The 23,103-nt window shown below is 33.3% G+C and overlaps 1 protein-coding gene across 4 annotated transcripts in view; it reads right to left on the reverse strand.

Moving 5' to 3' along the window:
* Window positions 1-23,103, reverse strand: part of SGCZ (sarcoglycan zeta) — a 382,611-nt gene that overhangs the window by 166,101 nt on the left and 193,407 nt on the right. For 3 of the 4 annotated variants that reach the window (XM_021534691.3, XM_021534351.3, XM_021534766.3), the window contains exon 2: window positions 3,088-3,282. In XM_021534691.3, the coding sequence (XP_021390366.1) occupies window positions 3,088-3,282 (195 nt within the window). The remainder of the gene's footprint in view (window positions 1-3,087; window positions 3,283-23,103) is intronic. The other variant, XM_021534853.3, reaches the window with a different exon arrangement.

Consider the following 23,103-nt stretch of genomic DNA (forward strand, 5'->3'; position numbering starts at 1 on the left):
TGCCAGTTCTGTTCCTGCCTCCAGACATGCACCTCAATGTCGTTTTAGACAAGAAAACCTGAACACCGTACTTGAGGTGTGACCTCACCAGTGCTAAGTAGAGAGGGATAACCATGTCCCAAGTCCTGCTGGCCACATTGTTCCTTATACAGGCCAAGATGCCATTGACCTCCTTGGTCACATCTTTCTAAAAAGATAATTAACAAATCTTGACTAGATATTAAAGGACAGTAACAATAAGCTATCAATGGGAAAATACCTTTCAAAAATTATTACTACATCTATGTAATATTCCTCTAATAGATTAGATTCCTCTATCTAATATTCCTGCTAAACAGACATTAATTATGTTTAGTTTTGCTCATCTGATACCTATTATATATCAGGGAAATTACTTTTAATTGGAATTTACCTTTCAAGTTTCTTACCTTGTACACTGGAATAAGAGATTGTATCCCTGAACATTTCTCTGCTTCCAAGTCATATTACATAATCTGATGAGACTTGCACACTTTGCCTGTACTATGTTTTTACACGATTGCAAAGAAACAATTTTAAAAAAATATTTATTTGATAAGCTATTCAACATTTGTCCTTAAGAAAAATTCACATCAGTTGCCTATCTTAGTATGAGATGAATGCTTTACACAAGACCCTATTTTAACACACTGAGTATAAAAAGAACATGGAATAACTGCTCAGATTTGGAATGTGACTTTTATGTGCAAGGTCAGTATATTCACAGAACTTTTCCAACTAGAAACCTGATTGCAGAAAGGCTTTTATTATGCCAAATTGTCAGTGGCTGTAGCTTTATAGTTAAAAATAGAAAGGCAACAGATAATACAAATCAACAGTGTTGCAATCATCAGATAGCAATGGCAAACCATGACCTGGCTCTTCATGACCCCTTGAAATATTGCAATTACTATTGTCTCCATAGAAAGCTCAACACTGACTTATGCTAAAACAGGAAATATTTTTATATAATGTCAGAATGTCAAAGCAGTCCAATTTCAGCAATTACTTTTATCATTACTATCTTCCTATTTTGAGCAAACACTCGAGGTTTCTAGCTGCACTTCTGATTTCCTATCACTCTCTCATTACACAAATAAAATTTCTTTGTTTACATCTATCTGTATATATATATATGTATATATGTGCATGTGGAAAAAATATATTTGATTTTCAAATCCATTGCCTCTTTAAATACATGAACTTCAGGTTCATAAACTATATAATTTTACTGTCAAACACCTGCCCCTAAGAGTGTGACTCTTTCAGACTTAATACAAATTTCCCACTCTTGCTCAAACGTGTGTGAGAGGACATGAGCGTGCTGATGTTACTCAACTTTTAACATGACAACCTTCTAGCACTCACATTGAATACTAACTACGCAAAGTAGAAGACTACCTACCATTCCATGAGTCTGCAGAAGTAAATTAATTCTGCAGCACACAATTTAAAAAATATAATTGGATATGATCAAGGAGAAGGTGTTTTATTAAAAGTGCTGCAATGATCTGTTTGTTTTCTGCATTAAATTCCTGCACTGATTTAGTAATTCACCATGAACTTTTTACTTTCCAACAAACATTGACATTCAGAAAAGAATAATATTTCAAAATTGTTTTGTTTTAAAAACTGCATGATCACATTCAAAAAGATTTAAACTGGATAGTGTTATCATAGCTTGAAGCATGGATGGTTAAACAATCCCTAGATATGGAAACAGTACTTTCAAATATTCTATTGGAATGCAATCTTCTGCACAGAGACAAATTCTGTGCTTTTTAAAAGCTATATTTTAAAATTGTTTAGAGAGTTATGCCTAAATGTTTCCAGTACAAATGACTAAGTATTATAATAAGCAAAAACATACATGGGTGTCCTATTTCAAAAGCACATTGTGCTAAAAAAAAAAGAAAAAACAAGGGAAAAAAAATAAAACCTCCTCTGAAAAAAGGCAACCTTCCAAAAGATTCTCACAAACTTTTCTGTACATTAATATCAAAATCATACATTTGTCAAAATCTGAATTCAACATGTCCATCCACTAGTGGAAACTAAAAATTGTATTTGCACAATATGTCTGATCAGACAATAGTTTCAGATAATCCAATGCATTATAGATCATTAACAGATACAGAACAATTTTAGACAAAGGTTTTTTGCTGGTTTTGCTATCTATTCTATTATTTCCCATAAACTAATGGAGAAGAGAAATGTGCTGTGACATGCGAATTGGAATTTTATAACTAACTACATAAAAATATGGGTTATGAAGGTTAAAATCCAGTGTGGAAGACTGCACTGATCCTAGCAGAAACACTGCTATTTTAAACTGTGTAGAGTTCTGTATTTTGATATACAAAAAGTCACTACTCTGCTGCCGGCTAGTACATACTCCTAGTACATACTCCTACAGTTTCCATTGAACACAGATGTTCTTTCAAGTGTACATCTGACATACTTTGCTGATATTGAAGATTCTAGCCAGAGATTAACTTATTAAAGCGTGTGTCTTTTAGACTCACCTACCACCCTTCCCTGTCATCAACAACAAAACAGCTACTCTAAATTCTAGGTGGAACAGTCTAAATTGCCAGTAAGCTTTAAAGTAATAGAAAGAAAAGAAAAGAATAGAAAACAAAACCAAACCAAACAAAAACCATCAAACTTATACACTGGGATGACCAGCCCAGTTCCCTCATAAGAGAGATACTATATGGAACATATATAGTAAACTGCTCTTGCTTTTTATTTAGTGATGACAAGAAACCAAAAGATGCTTGGTGCAGTCACCATGACACTTTTGATTTGGGCAAACAAAAAATTATATGATCCAGATATTATTTCAGAAGATATGTTTTTTAACCAAAAACATCATAATACATAGAGCACCAGCCCACTCACTGCAGAATATATATAAAAATTATATCTGAACCAATGTTCAAATAAGTACATACATTTTTCCTCCAAAATTATAAGATTTCTATATATCATGGTAAAGGAAAAAGAAAAAAACCTAGAACTTAGTACTTGAAGAAATGAGGTACATAAAGTTACTGTAATACTTACCACTGTGAAATTCATAACCTTCAAAATCCATATTGTCATTGCTAAATTAACAATCATGGTAACCAACAGCAGAAGGACAAAGAAGTATAAGCACCTCTTTCGCCATCCATAAATCCCTACTGGGTAAAACTGAGGATGCTCAGTCCTTGGAAGGCTGTTCTGTTGTGTTGCTAATATATACTGCTCTCGTGTCATCTGTAAAAGAAAGATGTAAGTATAAGTAAGTAAATGAGAGGCCTGTTTTCCACAGGTAATATTACGTAAAAATTATCTAAGAATGTATAGAAAATCAGTTTCTATAGGCACAGAAGAGATACATTCATCTAGCATTAATCACATAAATGTTATTTGTACTAGTCATCTAGCATGAATTTGATGGATTTTATGAATTTAAATTTTTGGTTTCTATTTCAAATTGGATTTGTATTTCAAATTTATCAGCAATAAACTATTAAAATATAAAAGAAATCCATGCATGCATTTGACACTATAATTCTGAATATTGTTTTGTTGTCCTTTATGAGATCATTCTGTAAAATTTGGTTCTGGAGGAAGAGAGTCATGTACCTTTTCTTTTGTACTGGTTTTGGCTGAGATAAAGGCAATTTTCTTCATATAGCTTGTAGCCAGTACACTCTCTTTTACAAATAGAAGAAAAATCTCACCTTTCCAAAATACATCTTTCATAAATTAAGTTTTCAGCCTTTTATTATACTTAGCAAATTAAATTAATAATTAATGCTATTATACATGCCTCCTTTACCAGAAAAACCCAAACATTTTGCCCTTTAAGAGATGGATACAATTATAATCTGTTAAATTCCTGAACTAGTTGAAATTCTTCTCACACACAAGCAAACAGTAACCATTTGCAAACTGCTTAAAGAACTTTCTATCAATATTTCCTTAAAACAAAATTATTTATGCTATTTAATAAGAAACTGTTTAATTTTTTTTTCTTCCATAACTGTCTTTTACAGATATTTATATTCATATTCAGCTGTCAAATTGCCTTTAGACTGGAAGGTATTACATTTTCTCTGTAACTTAAAAATTAAATTAAAACAGTCTCATTCTGTTTCTGTAAGAGTTCTTTCTGTAATATGCCCATTAGAAATGTTGTTTTAATAGGTTTTGTGCTCGGGAGGAAGACAAAACAAAACAAAATTTAAAAATTCAAAACAACCAAACACAAACTCAACAAACCTATAAACCAGATAAAACAATCAATTTTAGACAAAGGTTAAATGCTATCGTTCTTTTGACTGACAAAAACTAAAAATGCATAAAAATGAGTCAGCTGGTCCAATGAGAAATAAAAACCAGATTACATTCATTTGAAGGATCAAAGAAATGTTAATTTCATAAGATTTTTAAAATGTGAAGCTCAAAAATGTTCATGTAATTATCTGTGTTGCTAGATATTTATCCAAATCAACACTCTTTAGGTTTTACCATTCTTCTAGTGAATGAGATATTAATGGAATAAATTAACTCACAGTGAATAATTAGAGTCATAAGTCAAAGAGCACACATCCATATTGTGACAGTATATATATCTCTGAAATAAGTCAAGACAGAAATAAAGGTTTTTAATAGTAGATTTTAAGTAGGTTATTAAACAGGTATTTTGTAATTTTTATTTTTTTTCAGTCATGATTTCTTCTCTTTACCCTCAGTTTCAATTAAATACAATGTTTAGGGGTTTATTTATGTAGTGAATTTTATAAAAAAAATTTCCCTCAATGACATTTCTCAATTTTCCCAAAGCAAAATCTGGCCAGGATTTAAGACCTTGGATCATCTTATCATATCCTGGCAGTTTTCATTCTAGTTGTGTGAAAATGCCTTATGCATCCAGAAACTAAGTACAAAAATAGTTTAATCAACTTTCTCCTCATAATGAATTTCTACACATTTATTTAGCCGGTCATTGTAAGAAAAACGCAATGTATGATTTAATTTTGAGATTTTAAGTAACTGGTTAATTTTATACAAATTCCATTTTCTTGTGCTTTAACTTTATATATTACCTAAAAAAAATTACTTTCATTAAAAATATTTGAAAAGCCAACTTTTAGATCATGACAATGTCAGAAGTAGTACTGGTCCTAAAACTGTGAATATAGTCCAATGGAACAGACCATTTGCAACACAATCATTAAATACAATGGTATTTTATTCCATCACCACAGCCAGGCATCACTCAGTTCCCTCTGTATACTGTTCAACTCTGTGAGGCTTGGTGAAGCAAACTCTGCCCCTGCAGCTCATGGAGGGCCATAGGGAGGAGAAATCCACACCACAGCCCATGGAAGATCCCATGCTGGAATAGCCTGAGGGGGCAGAGTTTGTGACCCCATGGAGAGCCCATGCTGAAGCAGGAGCCTGTCTGGACCTGTGAACCCATGGAAGGGGCCCATACCTCCTGCTGAAACTGTCACCTGGAACATAACACTACTCCTAGACATTTTCATTACTGATTGATTCTCTCTGCGTTATTCCCTTAATTCATAGAAAGAATGAAAACACAAAGGCACTTTAAAATATAAATTCACAGTATGACAGCATCTAGAGCCAATATTCATTTGGGTTGATAAGGAATTGGATGAGCTGTAGAGCTGCAGATACAGAAGAGCGATAGCTAAGCAAGGAAAATCATACCATCATTTAGAGGGAAAAAAAAATCCAAAAAACAATCTGGTCATGACTAGCCCTAGCTCAACAAACACATCATAAAGATGATTGACCTGAACCAGCTAGCCCTCCCCACTCACCCTGAAAGTAACACAGCCTCTTGGCCAGCAGTTAATGCTGTGAAGTCTTTTTTGGTATGACATTACAGCAGCCATTCATTTTGCTTCCCCTCACACAGTATGTGGCATTAAGCTTATAGCAGAAGATAATTCAACTGTTTTATTTATAAGAAAGTTTACCCTACATGGTGAAAAATGCATCATACAGAGCAGGAAGTGCTATAAGAACCACAGCACTTCTTGTGTAATAAATACACGAATGTTATATCTCAACCTTGGCTTTAAAATCAAGACTTGGGATGAAATCAAGAAGCTCATTATAAAAACAAATAAGATGGCAAGAAAGTGATTTGTATCTTTTGAGAAAGTCTGATACATAAATGGATGAATTTTCCTAGAAAGGATTTAAAATGCCAAGCACCTATGCATGAAGATCTTCCTGTAACTTCCAGTATGGGTTGAAACAAATGAATTGTTCCTTCTCTTTTGAAGTGTTTGGTAATCTAGAATACTTCCAAAATTAACAGAAAAATATTTTATTATCTTGATTTGGTTGAGATTATATCAAGATTTGGATTGACAAGGTAGTAGAGCTGCATTCTAAGATATTTAAATATTGGAGGGAGATAGTAACTTCCTCTGAAATTTTTATATGGGCTACATCTGACACCTGCTAAGTCGTCTTCTTTTGGCATTAGCCATTCAAGCCTTTCAAAGGCAGCCAAAACTGTGTCAGCAGCTGACCTTACTACAAACAGTTATTGGGTCACAAATCATTTGCCAGATAAGATAAAAGCCTCATCAATCTATTGTACATTTCAGGCAAAACAGCATAAATCTTTATTGCCCCGATGGGCAATTTTGTATTTGTTGGATTTTGCTTATTTTTCTCTTTAGCATAATTGGTATCATTACTAAAACTGCCTTGGCAGCTCAAAAGGATTTGGAGAATGTGGCTCTTCTGAGTCCTGTACTAGGAAGTGTCATGGAATCATAGAATGAATTCAAAGAGGTGATCTGGAGGATGGACACTAGACAAACTGTGCCTCACAATAAAATAAAAAACTTATTTATCATAGACTACTTTTGTCACGTAGGTGTCAAATCAGAGGTATTTCAAGATTCTGATCTGAGGGTTGGATGCTTTTTTGTTCTTCTGTGGATTTTTCTTCTTGCAACTTTTAGAAATGAAGGTAGAATTTTACACAAGACTTCAAATCTGTGTTTTCTCATTAAGACATTTGGAAATCCCTTTTCACCCTTGAAAACCTAAAGGAAAAAAGATATGCAAATAACTTCACTATTAGGCTGTACATAAAGTCCATTGATTACATAATTTATGTAATTTGAAGTTTAATAATTCAGAAGAATCTGATTTTTTTTCTTGGCCATGAAGTACAGTTTTGTAATCAATGTCAATGAGGCTTAAATCAGTATGTTTTTACTGACAATTTTCTGGGCTTTATGTTGACAATTAGAGTTTAATTTTTTTCCTAACTCAATACAGATAGATTACTTCAGAGACTTCATTTTAGCCACAGGCAGGACAGCAGCTGAGGCACACAGTTTTCTCCCTGGGATGTCAGTGCTTACTAAACACTTACTGAAACAATTGTCTATAAAAGGACAATAAATGTTTGCATCTTGGATATTGCTTTCCAATAAAATTATCACTTCACAAAAATGAATATCAGTCACCTGATACTATTACCATTATTAGTGCGAGCATTATGGCTGTTCTGTTCAACATATTTAATTGTAATGTTCTCTGCACAATGAAGTTCACAGCATGTTAAAAGAATAAATAATCATGTAATGAATAGAATCATACTTTTTACCACTGTTCTGTGACTTGAAATATTTCTAAATAATAATAATGTGCTATACTGGATTTTCAAGGAAGCTGGATTCAAATCCAGCTCAGACTTGATGTTTCTCAAAAAATATGCCTTTCTAAGCAACATTTTCAAAACTCAACCACATTTCAGTACATTTTTATTGCATTTTTAAAAGAATCTTTGGTTTCAAAAACTTTCTCATTATTTCACTCAATTTTGCTTTACAATAATCTAGTTGTATGTGGTGTTTGAGAATAACTTTTTGAGGTGTTCTATACCGGGTGGGATCACAGAAGTCTAGTAACAGCAAGACAAGATTCCATATAGCTGAGTTGTCTAAGAGAAAAGCAGATGCCTAAGGAGACAGGCTGCTGAAAGATACAACAGCATTCTGCCCTACCTGTTATGGGTCTCTGGACTTCATCTAAAATATTCCTTCTGCTAGACAAAGAGATAAATTTTATCTTAATGAATAAATTATAAAAGAGTAAAATTATAAAATAGCAACAAAGTCAGGAAAATTACTGCAAACCATTGGATCTCAGTTTAAAAAACCCACCACTTTTCTCTTAAACCTAGTGGGCCTTCATCACTGTTGCTCTACATATCACAGTAAAGCACAGCACATTGACAAGTGCTAGGACCAGCACTTTACATTGCTCACTCAGCGCCTTCTGTTAAGGCCACCGAGAAGATAAATAATGTCTTTGCTAAGGATATTTCATCAGGAGAAAATGTGGCAACCACATCAGTGGAACATAGCAGGACCAATATTTCAGTAGCTTCACAAAAACTGGCACTAATTTTCCTCTGGAATGATACATTTTGTTAAATCATTTTCAGTAGATGGTGACAAAAGTGTAATCTTCAAGAGTCAGGAAAGATGCTTTAAGAGCGGCAGATTCACCTAACTCAGCTGGACTGGAAGGAGCAGATGGAATGAACACTTTATGAGGAAATACCTTCTTTAAATAGTTCATTGCTGCCTGTAGTTTAGAGTCTAAATTTCATGTGATAGCATAATCATGTAGACTCCAACAAAAGAATGGGAAAGATAGGAAATATGAATGAAAACTTGAATTTCTAGAAAGATGGAAAATAAGCTTATAAATACTGTTCCTTTTCCTCTTATTTTCATATATGTGTAGCATAACTCCATCGTATGGCTAGAACACCAGTACTTGTAGATCAGAATCCACATACTTGTCTCTTCTGGCCTAAAACACATAACTCTGTTAATTCATATGAAAAATAACATGGGCCAGATATCAGAGTATAGAAAAAGCTGCACTGACTAAGTGCTACTATATGAAGGAGTGTTTCTAAAAAAGAGTTTTACTTGTATCTGTTGAGCTTCTTCACTAATGTACACAGGCACAAATACACTGATTCTTTTTTACACCAGTTTTACCTTAATGTGAATTTAATGTCCTCATATACAATATTAATTGATTCTCCATCCCTTCAGGATATTAATCAATAGTAATCACAATCATATAGATAAGTAATCACAATTATATCAATATGCAAACTAAGCATGGATCAAATCTTACTACTATCCAAAGCTCTAAAAATATAAGCTGAATTTCACCTGTCTGCCTGATAAGAGTACAGGCAGAAAAGAGTTAAATTCACCTTAAGAAGAGGACAGAGCCTACTATCAGAATTAGATTTAAAAGTACATATATGTGTGTAAATATAGATAGATAGATGACCTAGATATAGATAGATAGACAGACAGACACACATAGAGTAATTAATTTTATAGCATCTATCTGAAGGTCTAAACCTTCAGAACTGTTAGACTGAAGATTCCTGCTTCAGTCTAAAAGAATAACATTTTTAAAATATAACAAGAGAGATGTTTTACCAGGGAGTAAATATTAACATTCTGGTCACCACAGTTTTACCAAGATACCACTCAGGAAAAACTCAATTCTTAAAATGCTCTCAGAATAAAGATTTATGTCATTAATCTATAAGTATACCATGTACTTTAGATGGTACCAAAAAGCTATGGAAAACATATAAGTAGTTTGTGGAGGGAAAAGGAATGTAAGTTTATATGCTTTTAATTTGGTATAATATATAGGACTCTAATTTGTTTCCCTTTTTGTCTTCAGCATTTCCTCTCTTTAATTAGCTTATTCATCCTTCTGGTTATTAATGGATGCAACCCTGATCAGCAGTTTTATAATTTATAAATGTGGCTTCACGGTGATGGCTTGTTTCTGTGCCTATCTCTATAAACCATCTTCATGGCATCCTAATATCGTAACAAAAGACTACCCATCTATCTAGCACCCACATGACCAATGACATCTCACCAAAAAAGAATCCAAACTGAGAGATGCTCAACATGAAGTGCAATTTGTAACACTTTCAACAGAAAGAAAACTTCAGAATCATGTTCATCAGTAACCAAAAAAAAAAACCAGTGGAGAAACAATTTCTTATTACAGGAAATTTGAAATTATTGCTTACTGCATTTTTAAAACTTTATTCAATAATGAAACAATTTAGTTATGTGTTTTAAAGTGCAAAAAAAATTTGTTTTTCTTTTGAGATGTTAGTTGATCTGTTGGAAAGAAACATAACAGTTTTGGTTGCAAGCTCCCAAATCACTTAGGATCCCTAGGTGAGAAAGATTTTAATAATATTTTCCAAACCTATTTGAAACATGGTTGACAGTGTTAAATGTGTAGTATTAATTATGAAAAGGAGATCTAAACTCCTATATCACCCTGGCAATATTTTTCATCAAAAATGGAAGCACACACTTTAGAATAATTTCCACCTTCTCACTTTCTCCCTTCTACTTCTGTTTGCATTTACTTCTTCCTGAAAATGCATGCAAAAGCACTGTCACTGACCAACAGTCAACTTGTTTGAATTTAGCAAGATACAAAGCACTGAAGAGGAAGCCCAATCACACAAGAGCTGTTTCCTTTTCCCTTTTAAGAGGGGTTTCAAGTACTTACAAATAATGAAGCCATTTAATATGTAATTTTTCAATCATACCTTTCTTCCATATTCACTAGATAAGTTGGCAGTACTAAGAATGTTTTTTACTTTTTTTTCCTTTGAGTAATTAATAGGATGCTACCACATCATGGGTTAAACAATATGAGTTTACTCAAATAACTTCCAGGTGAAAAACATCCACTTCTTTCAGGTACTGTGGGAGAACTAGATAGATTCAGGTGGTCATCTATATCTCATTTTTACTGCATTCAGTTCTTTACTGGAAGGAACTGGGATAAATCCTTTGATAGTCTAATGCAGGCAGAGGCTTTTCCTGGCTTTCCTCAAATGATTAATGAAAATCAAATGAGATTCACCCTACAGAAAATGAGCTCTTCCTGCTGGAGAAAAAAAAAAAAATCAATATAGCTTGATGAAAAGACGACTGATTGGAATTGAACAAATGAAGACTTCTTTTCATACTAAGAAGAGATTGAAGGAGGGAGGAGCCAGTGCCAATGCCATTTTTTCTTCTAAGATACATGTAAGCACAGTTGTAAGAACGGAAGAAAAAAATAACTGTTCTTCGCTGGAACTCTACTGAGCCAGCTTTATCAATAGACAGTGTGCAGCTGCCTGTCCCTGCAAGAAGCCATGGACAGCAAAATGGAAAACTGACAAATATCAAACACTTGATTTGTTTGGAGACTCTTACTCAAAAGTCATTACTCAGTCTAATTCTTGGGAACAGGATATTCAAGAGTGATCAAGTACAGAAAAGAGAGACAAATGATCTGGAAGAAAAAAAAAGACTGGAAAACAATCTTTGAAGATGCTAGTGTGAAGACAGCTATAAAAATACAGAAAAATGAGCAGATGTCCTCCAGAAGTCCATTTTAACCCTACAAGTGATTTAGATAGCTGTGGGTAAGGGGGAAATCCTAATAAATGAGCTGTGAGAAAGACTGGCATGATTCTATCAGTATGGTTGTAAAAAAATATGTGTAAAGAAAATAAGAAAAATACAAAAAAAAACCCCAAAAAAACAACACAAAAAAAACCTAATAACAGGGACATAGCTGTGGCTCAAGAAACAACAATTTTTGCAGTAAACAAAGAACTGGGAAAATAGCCAAACATTCACTCTTCAAATTTGCAAAAGTAAGCTAATTCTCTGGGTATTTTGGAAAGGCAGTGAACCAGATCAGCAGAAAACACCTTTGCATATCCTAGAAACTATCTGTGACTGTCCAAAAACAAGAAGCAACTCTTACTGAGAACGATCCAGGAAATTAATGAAACTTCCAGGGTCAGCAAAAATCCTCAGCAACACAAAAACAACAAAAAAGGGAAAATATTATTTATTCAATAAGACCCTATCACACATTTCTTATAAACAAATAAAAGCATTCAGAGTTTCCTTTAGATAAAATTGGTCAGGTTAATATGCCATGTTTTTTATTATTCATCACTAATTTGGCTACTGTAATTTTGCCAGTAATTAAGTCATTCCTATCGATGCTTGCCAGAATCTCAACAGGAATGCTAAACTTTAGGACAGAGACAAGTTGCAGGAAGTATGGTGGAACCAGAATCTCCCATTTGACCAACTACCCACTCACTTTTGGATCAATGAATCAAACCTTCTGATCAGAAACGTTCAGACTAGATCCTGTATAGTTAGTTTGCAAAAATCCAAATCAGCTTACTGAAATTCATCCTTTATATTTCTTATAAGGAATCTTTTGTACAAAAAAATCCTTAGATTTAATATTTATGATCAACCAACCTACTGATAGATAGCATTTAAACCTGAAAATACTTTCTAACACTTATAGAAAATTCCTCATGCATTGATGCATTTTTCTTCAGTAACAGTAATTTTTGGTGGACATACCCTACATTTTGGTACATTTTTTTCTTCTTTATGCAAACTTCTGGTTATGCAGCTTTTGCAGAATTTCAGCTTTCAAATATCAATGGACTCAGGACTTTGATTAAAGATTCTAGAGACATTCCATGCTGAACTCCATCTCTGTGGAAAGCTGATTCCTCACTAGATTCAGAGCCTATTAATGAGGTATAGCTATAAAGCTATAAAGACATTCCTTTAGAGAAAATGACCTCATAATTGCCTGAGCCTACCCATTCCTACCATTCCTTATAAATCTCACCCCAATCTGCTAAAGCAACAGGGAACCTGGCATTCTTAGGGTTTCAAAGCTTTAAATTCCTTGCAACATAATTAGTGCATTCAAAATAATGAATGCATAAAATTATTTTTTGAATCATCTTCCTTAGTCATCTGAAATAGAGGAAATACAAATCAAGCACAGGAAATAGACATATTGGGAATTAGCTATCTTATAGACTGAGCTTTTGATGACCAACAGGCCTATGAAAATAAGTAGCAACAACTAAATAATTAATTTAGGGGATATTGTTTAGCAGAAGCTGGTCAACAAATTGGGATCCTGTCACAAAGTATTTATTAACAGAGGAAAAAGTGGTTAAATGTAAAAATTTCATTTATCTGTTTCAATTCTGTCTCAAAGAATAATTACTTTATAATAAGATGTAAAATGGAAAATAAAAACTTGGCTTCATAAAACATTTTTACTAGTGCACCTGAACATTTTGCAAAATAATTTTTAAGTGGATTAGCTATCATATCACATAATGATATTTTTCTGAACTGATTAATGTATTATCTGATTGAATGCAGCAATTACGAGCCTCTTTTTGTTCAATATTTTCATTAAAAACTTCAGAGAATTGCTATACAGCATCATTTACTTACAAAACCACCACTGAAGATTAAGAAATGTTATTCAAAGAATTTTAAAATTCCTAGTATTATGAATACTAAAATAATCATACAGCAATTCATTATTTAAAAATATGCAAGTTGATTCTCAGAAAGATACTGAGAATAAAAAGTCTGTTATTAAGTGGCAAAAAATATTTTAGGAATCTTCATAGGAACAAGGAAACATGAGGCTGGTGATGGACAGGGAAAAAAAAAAGCTCAGTAAAGCCAAGAGTGTCTAGCTGAGACAGGAGCAGGGACCATTTTCAGAATTCATAGTCAGAAGCATCATAGTGCAAAGGAGGATAGTAGCACTATTTCTACACCTCAGGGAAGACAGAACTTCAAACACTGCATTTCTAGTACTTCACAGAGAATAATAAAAAAAGAAGAAAAACTACTGGGCAGACAAAAAAATACTTATCTCTGGCTTTTTTTAAATGAGTATTAAAACTCAACCGCTCAATGCTCACATATTCTAGCTAGGAACTACCCTACTCTCTTTTTAAATTCCCTAGAAGGACTTCACCTTAATACTCCTCACTAGAAACTACTACTGGAGTAGCAAGGCATTGCACAGCTACTTGTTGGGCTGTCTGAGGAAGCACGATCCTCATCAAATCTTCCCAATGTATGTACAGCTTGCTTGGAGCTTGGTCACAACAGTGCAGATTTCTTCCCCTCTGAAGCCTCAATGCCTGTAACCAGACTCAAGCTCAGGAGCAAATTGTGCCCACTTGCAAATTTGTACACCAAGTACACATTCATCAGCATCAGTACCTTCCTTATGTTTTCACTAGGCCACCTTGGGAAAATACAAGAAAACCCTCACAATAAGCACTACAAACATACATAGGACAAAGAGAAATGCCTGATCAAAATACTGTTCTTCCCTGAGTCTACAATGCTATTCATTGTAAAAAAGGCAATACTGTACCGTAAAAGTGAAAAATTATGGGTATAACTAGGATGGAAATGGCCACCACGTCTTCAGGATTCTATGACTGGGCAAGAGATTTTGTCTATTTATTTACAAAAACTAGAAAAGAGTGGGTAATCATACCCTGTTTGGACTTAGAAGTTCTAAAATGCTATTTTTTTACTTTAAGGATAGAATTACTTATTTGTTTTAGAACAATATGTATGGCTTTTGTAGCCATTAAATATTTCAACCCAAAATTTTGGTGATCTTCTAAATTAAGCAAAATCTATGCATACTATGCTATGCTAGTCCCATTTTGATATATCTAGATTGAAATCAATCATTTATATTGGATAAATCAATCTAGCAGAAAAAAAAATATCAGCGTAACCACTATCATTCATAATAAGTTTTCCTTCAAGAGTTTAGATTGATCTTCTTGTTTATGTACAAAACATCTCATTTTATCATACAGGCTTTTAAATTTCAGGCAGACCAAAAAAATTGAAACTGCTGTATTCCCCCGAGCCCCTTGTACAGAAACATATTTCACCTAATGAATACAAAAATCTTTCAGCTGGCTCTTTATTATTGCTGGGGTAGAGTGAAATTTCTCAATAGTAGGTTGTATGGGGGTATGTTTCAGATTTGTGCTAAAATCAGTGTTGATATTAGAGGGATGCTTTTTTCATTGCTCAGCAGCACTTGCACAGAGCCAAGGCCTTTTCTGCTTTTCATACCACCCCATCAGCAAGGAGACTGGGGGTGCAAAAGGCACTGGGAGGGGGGATAGGCAGGTCAGCAGACCCCAACTGACCCAATATGTAGCATCATGCTCAGGATATAAAGCAGGGAGAAGAAGGAGGAAGAGCAGTGAATTGATTCATTGATTTGCTTGTTTTTGGCAGCTTTTGCTTTGCCTATCAAACTGTTTTTATCTGAACCAACATGTTTTTTTTTATTTTTACTCTTCTGATTCTCACCCCCTTCCAGTGGGTGGAAGAGTGGGCAAGAGGCTGTGTCAGGCTTAGTTGCTGGCTGGGGTTAAACCATGACAGAGGTGAAGTCTTTATACTTAGCGTAGGAGAATGGGAATTACTGCAATTTAAGATTATATCCATTTAATGATGAATAGCAGTTTTCTTGAGCAAGACTAACTTCTCTGAATTAATATGGATAAAAATTTAAAGAGGAAAAAGTTTAAAAATGTTGTGATTAAAGGAGACATTTATTGCATCCTTTAATTATGAATAGCTTGGATTATGAAGCACCTATTGCTAAAAGAAAATGAAATACAGTTCTACATTACCTTGTTAGAAACTACTACTTAAATACTATTTCTGAAGCATTGACAAATTTGGTTAGGAAGTAACTTCTATCTCTACTTTGTGTTTTATGCATTCAGCCCATAGAAGGTGAATAATTCTTGCCTTAAAAGTCAAGTTTCTAGGACATCATCTCATGAGATCCACGGAAAATGTTTTGAAGGCAATCTGGCACATATACAGATAAAACTGGGGCCTCTGTCCTAGAAAAGGAATGAATTTAATATTGCAGTTTAAATTTCTAGGTCAGGTGTATCAGTATACTGGTTATTAGACTCCTTGGAAACTCAGTTCTGTGTAAAAAAATTTTTAACTGAGAATTTCTCTTTTTTGAGTGCGAATTGTATTTCTACTCTTCATAACAAGGCAGAATCTTGCTGACGTAAAAATTATTATCTACAAAAATATATTTAGAGTTGCTTTATATTTGTTGGTAAAGATCTCCTGCTGCAACTTTATGCACTATGCTATTTGTTTGAATAATTTATCCCATTACTTTTACAAGACTAGTAATAGAACCATGCAATGGAAAAGAGCTGAAAGGTATTAAAGGCATCAACAACTTATAAGGACTTGAAATAAACAGAAGAATCAAGTCCCCACCATATCATCATTACAGTTAAACAAAAGTGAGGATGTCAATGGGTATTGAGGATATATCCTAAAACATGCACACAAACTCAGCTAATACTGAAAGCACCAGGCCACTGTGAAATCCTAGACAAATGGCATATTTCACTTACATATTCAAGTTGCAAGTTCAGCAACATGAAGAACAACAATTAAGAGAATGAAATCACATGATCAGACATCACTGTGGATACAATTCTTGTATGGCATTTATATGGTCCCCACCAATCCAAAGAGAAAAAGAAAAAAAATAATGTTTATGAGTAGAAAAGAGAGAAACCACAATTGGCTTCTGCTAAAGTGCCCAATTCAAGCTATAGCAACACACATAGGAAAACTCTCAACAATGTATTTTCTACACTTCACAATTTAAAATACACTTCAGCTGTATTTCAGCTATTGTGCACCAAACGAGTTACACACGCTATAAAAGTTAGAACACTGAACAAAAAGAAAAAGAGGTAAAAAAAATACATAATAGCAGCATACCAAGGAACTTAATTTACAATAAATAGGAAACACTATTTCTAAGAAAAGAAGCAAGCTCTTTCTATGCAAGAGCAGTAGACTGTGAAGAAGTGCCTGAATTTGAAGTCAATATTCAAGAGTGTTCTGATATCATTCCCTTCAGTCAATAGTGTACTTAAACACACTGACAATTGTTTTTTGACCTCTTTGTGTGCTGTTGGTGTTCCTGCTTTTTTTCCTGTGTGCCAGTATATTTCAGTAAAATATACTTTTATATACTTGTCTGTATAAACATTTAGAAAGCACAAATATGCTATACATTCAGAAGCCTCTAATAGCAGTATTTTACTACAAGATATAGCTTTTGTGTGATGATGATTCAGGAGGACAATAATATGAATAGATGTATTCACAAGGGAGCTGTTAAAACTGTTATCGCAGTTATAATAAGTATAAAAACTTATGAAATATATGCCTATGTGATCAGTTGGTTCAAATAAAAAGTGCATTGAAATCAAAATTTATGAAGTTAATTAGCTTAAAATATATGGATATTTCTCTTATACAAATTCCAAATTGACATAAGTATCTCAAAAGCACGACTACTCTAGTGTAACTGGACAAATCACCATCTTACACTTTTCAAAAAGTTCTCCTTGTAAGCATTTTTTTCTGAGCTTAAAGCTAAGGAGTTGTTGCCATTTGAAAAGTAGACAAATTATCAATATTTTGTACAATAATTATTAGAACTCCTTAAAATATCATCACAGTGTTGCAAGAAGCATTTAGCTTTGTCTTTTAATATATATGACCGTAAAATAAATTTTTAAAAGTTTCTAAATGCATCAACTGAAAGCACAGCCTACACTAATCAAAGCTGCAATTTTCCTCACTGTCCAAGATTGGTGCAACAACTGTCAGGTAAAGCTAAAAGTTTCCTGCTGATTCAGGAATAATTGGAAATAATTTAGCCAGACAAGCCCAGGATCAGCCTCGATACATATTTCTAGCAGGAGAACAGAAAGATTCCTAAGGTTCTAAGCATATCACACCCACTCCAATTCCTCCTCATATAGTTGTTCTGATCACTTAAAATTTGGACAAGAATTTCCACTTATTTTCAGAAAAACAAGGACACAGTGAAAACTAAGAGGCAAGTAGAAGAATAGGAGAGAACAATGTGCCCAAAATTAATTAATTAGTTGTCACATTTGATTTAGGAACCATCTAACCCTAATAAGGTCTGCCAGCCATGAGTATAGTCTAAAGTGGTCTGGAAATGAAAATCTAATCTCCATCTGCAGCCTTATTTTAGAGACATCAGCATCATTATTTTGCATGAAAACTTCCAAACGCAATGACCAGACCTTTCTATAAGTGCATGCACAAGCTTTAATAAATCCCATTTACTCAAAACAAACCAACAACAAAAAGGTGTTTCAGAAATGAATAAATTAAATAAAATTAGTTTTTTATTTTGTCATATAGAAATGTAATCACCAGAGAACACATTTACCTCCACATACAGAGCTAAAATCTGATAAAATCTCTAACACAAAAAGTGATCCCATTATTACTTGATCTCCTTCCAAAATGCACATTATGTCAGAATTATCCTGATTATAAAGAAAGTAATTTGAAAAAAAGCACAATAGCATTCTGATAATTTTCACTCTAAATCTACTCTTCAATATAATAAGATACACCACCAATCCATTGTAGAAAAAATTGATAAAACTTGAATACTAGTGGACAAGATTTTAAAATCAATTCATTAAACTTTTGTTGATGCAGTATTCTAGTCTACAGAGACTTTGATAATGCCTTTCTGAAAAGGAAATGAGTACTGTCTGAAATAACTGAAAGGGGGAGGAGGGGAGAGGAGAAAAAAGGGGAATTTGACACTAATTCTTTATGTGCTGTTGCACTAATAGCCTCTGCTCCTTATTTTAAAGAAGAAATGTGTTGACAACTTTTTTTTTTTTTTTTTTGAGAAAACACTTCAACAGCAGCACAATCATCCCTATGAAGTTCAATGAAATAGACTGCCACATCTTTTGAAAGTCATTTTCAAATATCAGGAACAGCTTTGTTTCATTAAACTACTTCTTTAAAGAGGCAAAGTCTGCAACTTAGCATCTGCAGTTCAACTCTGTAAGATTCTAAAGCAGGAAGTTTGCTTACTTTTAAATTAAACTGCACTGTGAATAAATTTTCTCAAATAAATGTGGAAATAGGCACCTAGTACCTGAACCACAAAAGAATGGAGAGCTGCTTTTAACCATACAGATTGCTGATGCCATGGGTTTTTTTGACTTTTGGTTTTTGATGGGGTTTTTTTGGTTGTGGAAATTTAATAAAACTGATTAGGAAATAGGTGCTTATTTTCAGCTGAAACATTATCCAGAATGAGATTGTTGCTCATGTCTGATTAAGGAACTTCAGCATTTCAAGCAGTACTTTCATGAAGAGTTCTGTTCATTTTACTGTTAAACAGTGCTCAATGCATTACAAATGTTTCTTCCCATCTAAGTCTCTGCAAGAAAACTTCAGAGAGAAACTTGAAAACTAGTGCATTTCTTACTAGCTATATTACTATTTCTGTACTTGAATTATTGTGTTGCTTTGTATCTGACAGCCTAATTACCTGTCATTAGTTATGACAAACTCTTAATTTATACTCCATTTTCATTTTGTTAATATTTCAGACAGATGTACAAAATTTTATGATGCTATACACCAGGTGTTGCATAAAGGAAAATGAAGATTTTTTTTTCTTCCACCTCGTCCATTGTACAACTTGTAGCTCCGAAGAAAAATATGAAATGGTGTTTAGAAGCATTTTTCCCCACAATGTTCTGTACTTATTTTCTCCTTAATATGATCACAGTTGAAAAAATAGCCATCAGAGTCCCACAAAACTGTACTCGTCAATGGGAGTGTATATACACATATATCAACATATTAAATGCTTGAAGAGGAACATATTACTCCTCCTTACAAAATCACACACTTGCCGTAGGCAGAACCACAGATCTTGTGCAGGGTATCCATTTAAACATCAGGCTTACATGACAAGCTTTAAAATATCTGAAAAAACTGCATATATTCAAAGAGCTTCTGAAAGTTGTCAAATATTAATCCTCCTTATTAAACAACTATTCATTTTTCCATTATCAATTTCAGCATTTCTACTGTCTAATTACAAACCACTAATCTTAAAAACCTTTGAAACTTTAATGCCATGAAGAATTACAATGAATTAATTACCACAATGAAAAATCATGTTATTTTCATTTTTTTCCCATGATTAAACAACTACTTTAAGGAAACAAAGTTTAAAATTTAACATCTGCAATTCAGTTTTCACTTAAGATCATTGAAGTGGCTTGTCACTTTCTATCAACAAATCAGTAATTTCCTTCTACACTGTAAATAACTAAGACTCATTGAAATTCACTAGATTAATTAGAAATACAACACACAAAATAAAAAGGAATTAAACATGCTAACATACAAACCTTTTACTTATGAATAAAGGCAGGAAGATATATGTAGACTGACACATTTAGCCAAGAGGAAAGTACATAAAACAGCTCTATTTACAACTTTCAAAATGTCAAATATGACAAAACATTCCCTGAGAAGTAGTTCAATATGAAGTTAATGAGTACTGGAGCACCATTCAAACTAACTTATTTCATCAACCTAAGTTGTCCATCTGACAAATGGAGTTTAACAATGCCAAAAAGATTAACAAGACTGGAGCACAACTGGCTACAGGAGAATTCTTGGCTTATCATAAAACAGTGGATAGAAAATCCAGCATATTCATATTTGTGCAGAATCACACATATTTTATCCTAACACATCTCATATGGAATTGTTTTCTAATTAATGATGCTTAATTGATAGTCTGGAAGATAATAAAGCATATGTAATCTTAACATAGAGGAAAACATTGGTAGGAAAAAAATAAAGGAGACTATCAGAGATTCAAAGGATACACTCTCATAAAAGTCTTCACAATTCAATTTATACTATTTTCCAGCTCATATATTTTATATATTTAAGATTGGGTTCTGTATCTCTCTATTGTTATCACTTTAACTTTTCCATCTTTTATAACGTTATGTCCTCAGTTTTATCTGATTTTTCTCAATTAATTTTCTTTGTGGAAACATCTAAGGATGCAATTGGCATTTTGAATAGAACAAAAACAAAAAAATCCACCACCAATCAGTAACTGGTCAGACTCCTAGCAATCAAATAAAAAAAAATAAATAGGGGAAATAGTCTGTTCTCTATAACCTCCCCTCCAAAAAGAGGTGTTCAACAGTTTGTCTCTATGCAGATTATTAGATCAATAGGTGAGTTAGGTGCTATTAAATCACTCGGTCTGTGTAGCATGCACCCAAGCTACCAACTGAAAGTGCAGAACTGCTGGCAAAACTCTCCAATGTCTCTGCAAATAACTAAGGCAGCAGAACAGGCTCAGGTCTTCAGTGCAGCATCCGTCTGCAAAGAGGACTAATTTCTTTCCAGATCCTAACTTCCATTTCTAGCAATCCCTTAAGACTTTGTAATGCAATGTGATGTCACTGGGTACTCTGACCAGCATGGCCTATTGGAAAGAGCCAACTTCTGAAGAATGGGCTCAGTCAAATCAAACGAGTGTGATGATCTTCAGAGCTGATGATTGCAAGACAACATAACTGTAGAAATCAATCTAAGCCATGCCTACATAACCATGAACTCAGATTTAGCAGCAAAATTAAGGAAAGCAATCTAAGAGTAATGTTTCTCTGAAATTATTGGTTCAATGAATAATAACAGCCATAATAAGCCAATAAAATGCTGGGAATGATTTAGAAAGGACATGGAAAATGTAGTATTGACACTTCAGAAAACCTTCATTAATGTTTCTCCCCAACCTGTTGTTTGCCTAGGATTTGGTGCATGAATTTAAAACAACAGCTTTTCTAAAGCAATCATGAGATATATCCACACTAGGTTATTTAGACTGACTCCAGAAATGGAATTATAAATTCAAAAATCCACATTCATCACAGCAGTAAAAACAGGCTCTGAAACACTTAGCTATTCTGAAGAATACCTCTACTGCTTCCTTTAAAGTAACTTTCTTCTTGTTATTAATATTACTCAGTTTTACATTAAAAAAAAAAGGGGGGGGGAAATTGTCCAATTTTTGGTAATGGATATTTTAACTAATACAAAATTGCAAATATTACAATTTCAGATATCTTCAGGGGAAAATAACTGTGACTTGATTTAATATGCCCAAAGAAATAATTTCCATTAATAAAAAGATGAAGTCAAATATCGTAACTGCTATTTAATTTTCTGAAATATCTAAGTCATTTAAGGAAAGAACTACTGTGATAAGTGAGATGAGTGCTGCTGTTCTGAGGAGAAAGAGATAAAAACCTGTGCATATGGAATAAGATTATTGAATATAGTGGATTACTTATTACCAGATGAAAGAAGTTAAAAAACAAATCTCACTAACAACCACTATAAGAATAACTAACATTCTTTAATTTTATGTTAGTCATCCTATTATTCAATTTTACACAGATTTCTAGAGGCAAATATTAATGTACAAAATTGATGATGAGGATACAAATTTGCAAAGGAAAAAAGCATAAAATTGATAGATACAGAATTATATATCACATTAATACTAAAATATTTTATGGGAAGATTTTTCCAGTTAATATCCAAAGTTAAACCACTCTATCTTCAACTAAAAATTGCTCACATCATTTAATATAACCTCAGCCTGACTTTACTTTTATCAAATCCCAGCACACCACTTCTATAACAGTCCCATACTCTTTAAAGAACACAATAGCCTCTAACAAAACCAGACTCCTGCAAAGATTTGCAGTTTTAAATTGCATTTGTTTTCTGTACTTTCATTTCAATGCATGTGTAGAGGATCAGTGTCAAATCACAAGAACTAGATAAATTCTACCTTTGCTTTGTGTTTTCTAAATAGTCTTAATATACATCACAGTATATGAGTTCCTTCTCATTCTATAGGTAATAATTTATTTTTCCATTTCTCCATCTGACAGTACTTATTGTTGCAGGAATTGTGGAGATCCAAGTCAACTAAAAGCTACCAAGAAATTTCTCCTTATCCCTGCATTCAGAGAATTCTTCAAAAATTCTAGTGGACTATATCCATAGAGCTCCTTTTACAAGTAATATAGTTTTCTCTGATCTATTTTTTTTTTCATTATTCCACTAATCCTATGCTTTATTGTAATTTCTTCTA

This window comes from Lonchura striata, chromosome 4 (genome assembly GCF_046129695.1).
Source record: "Lonchura striata isolate bLonStr1 chromosome 4, bLonStr1.mat, whole genome shotgun sequence".
Lineage (NCBI taxonomy): Eukaryota > Metazoa > Chordata > Aves > Passeriformes > Estrildidae > Lonchura > Lonchura striata.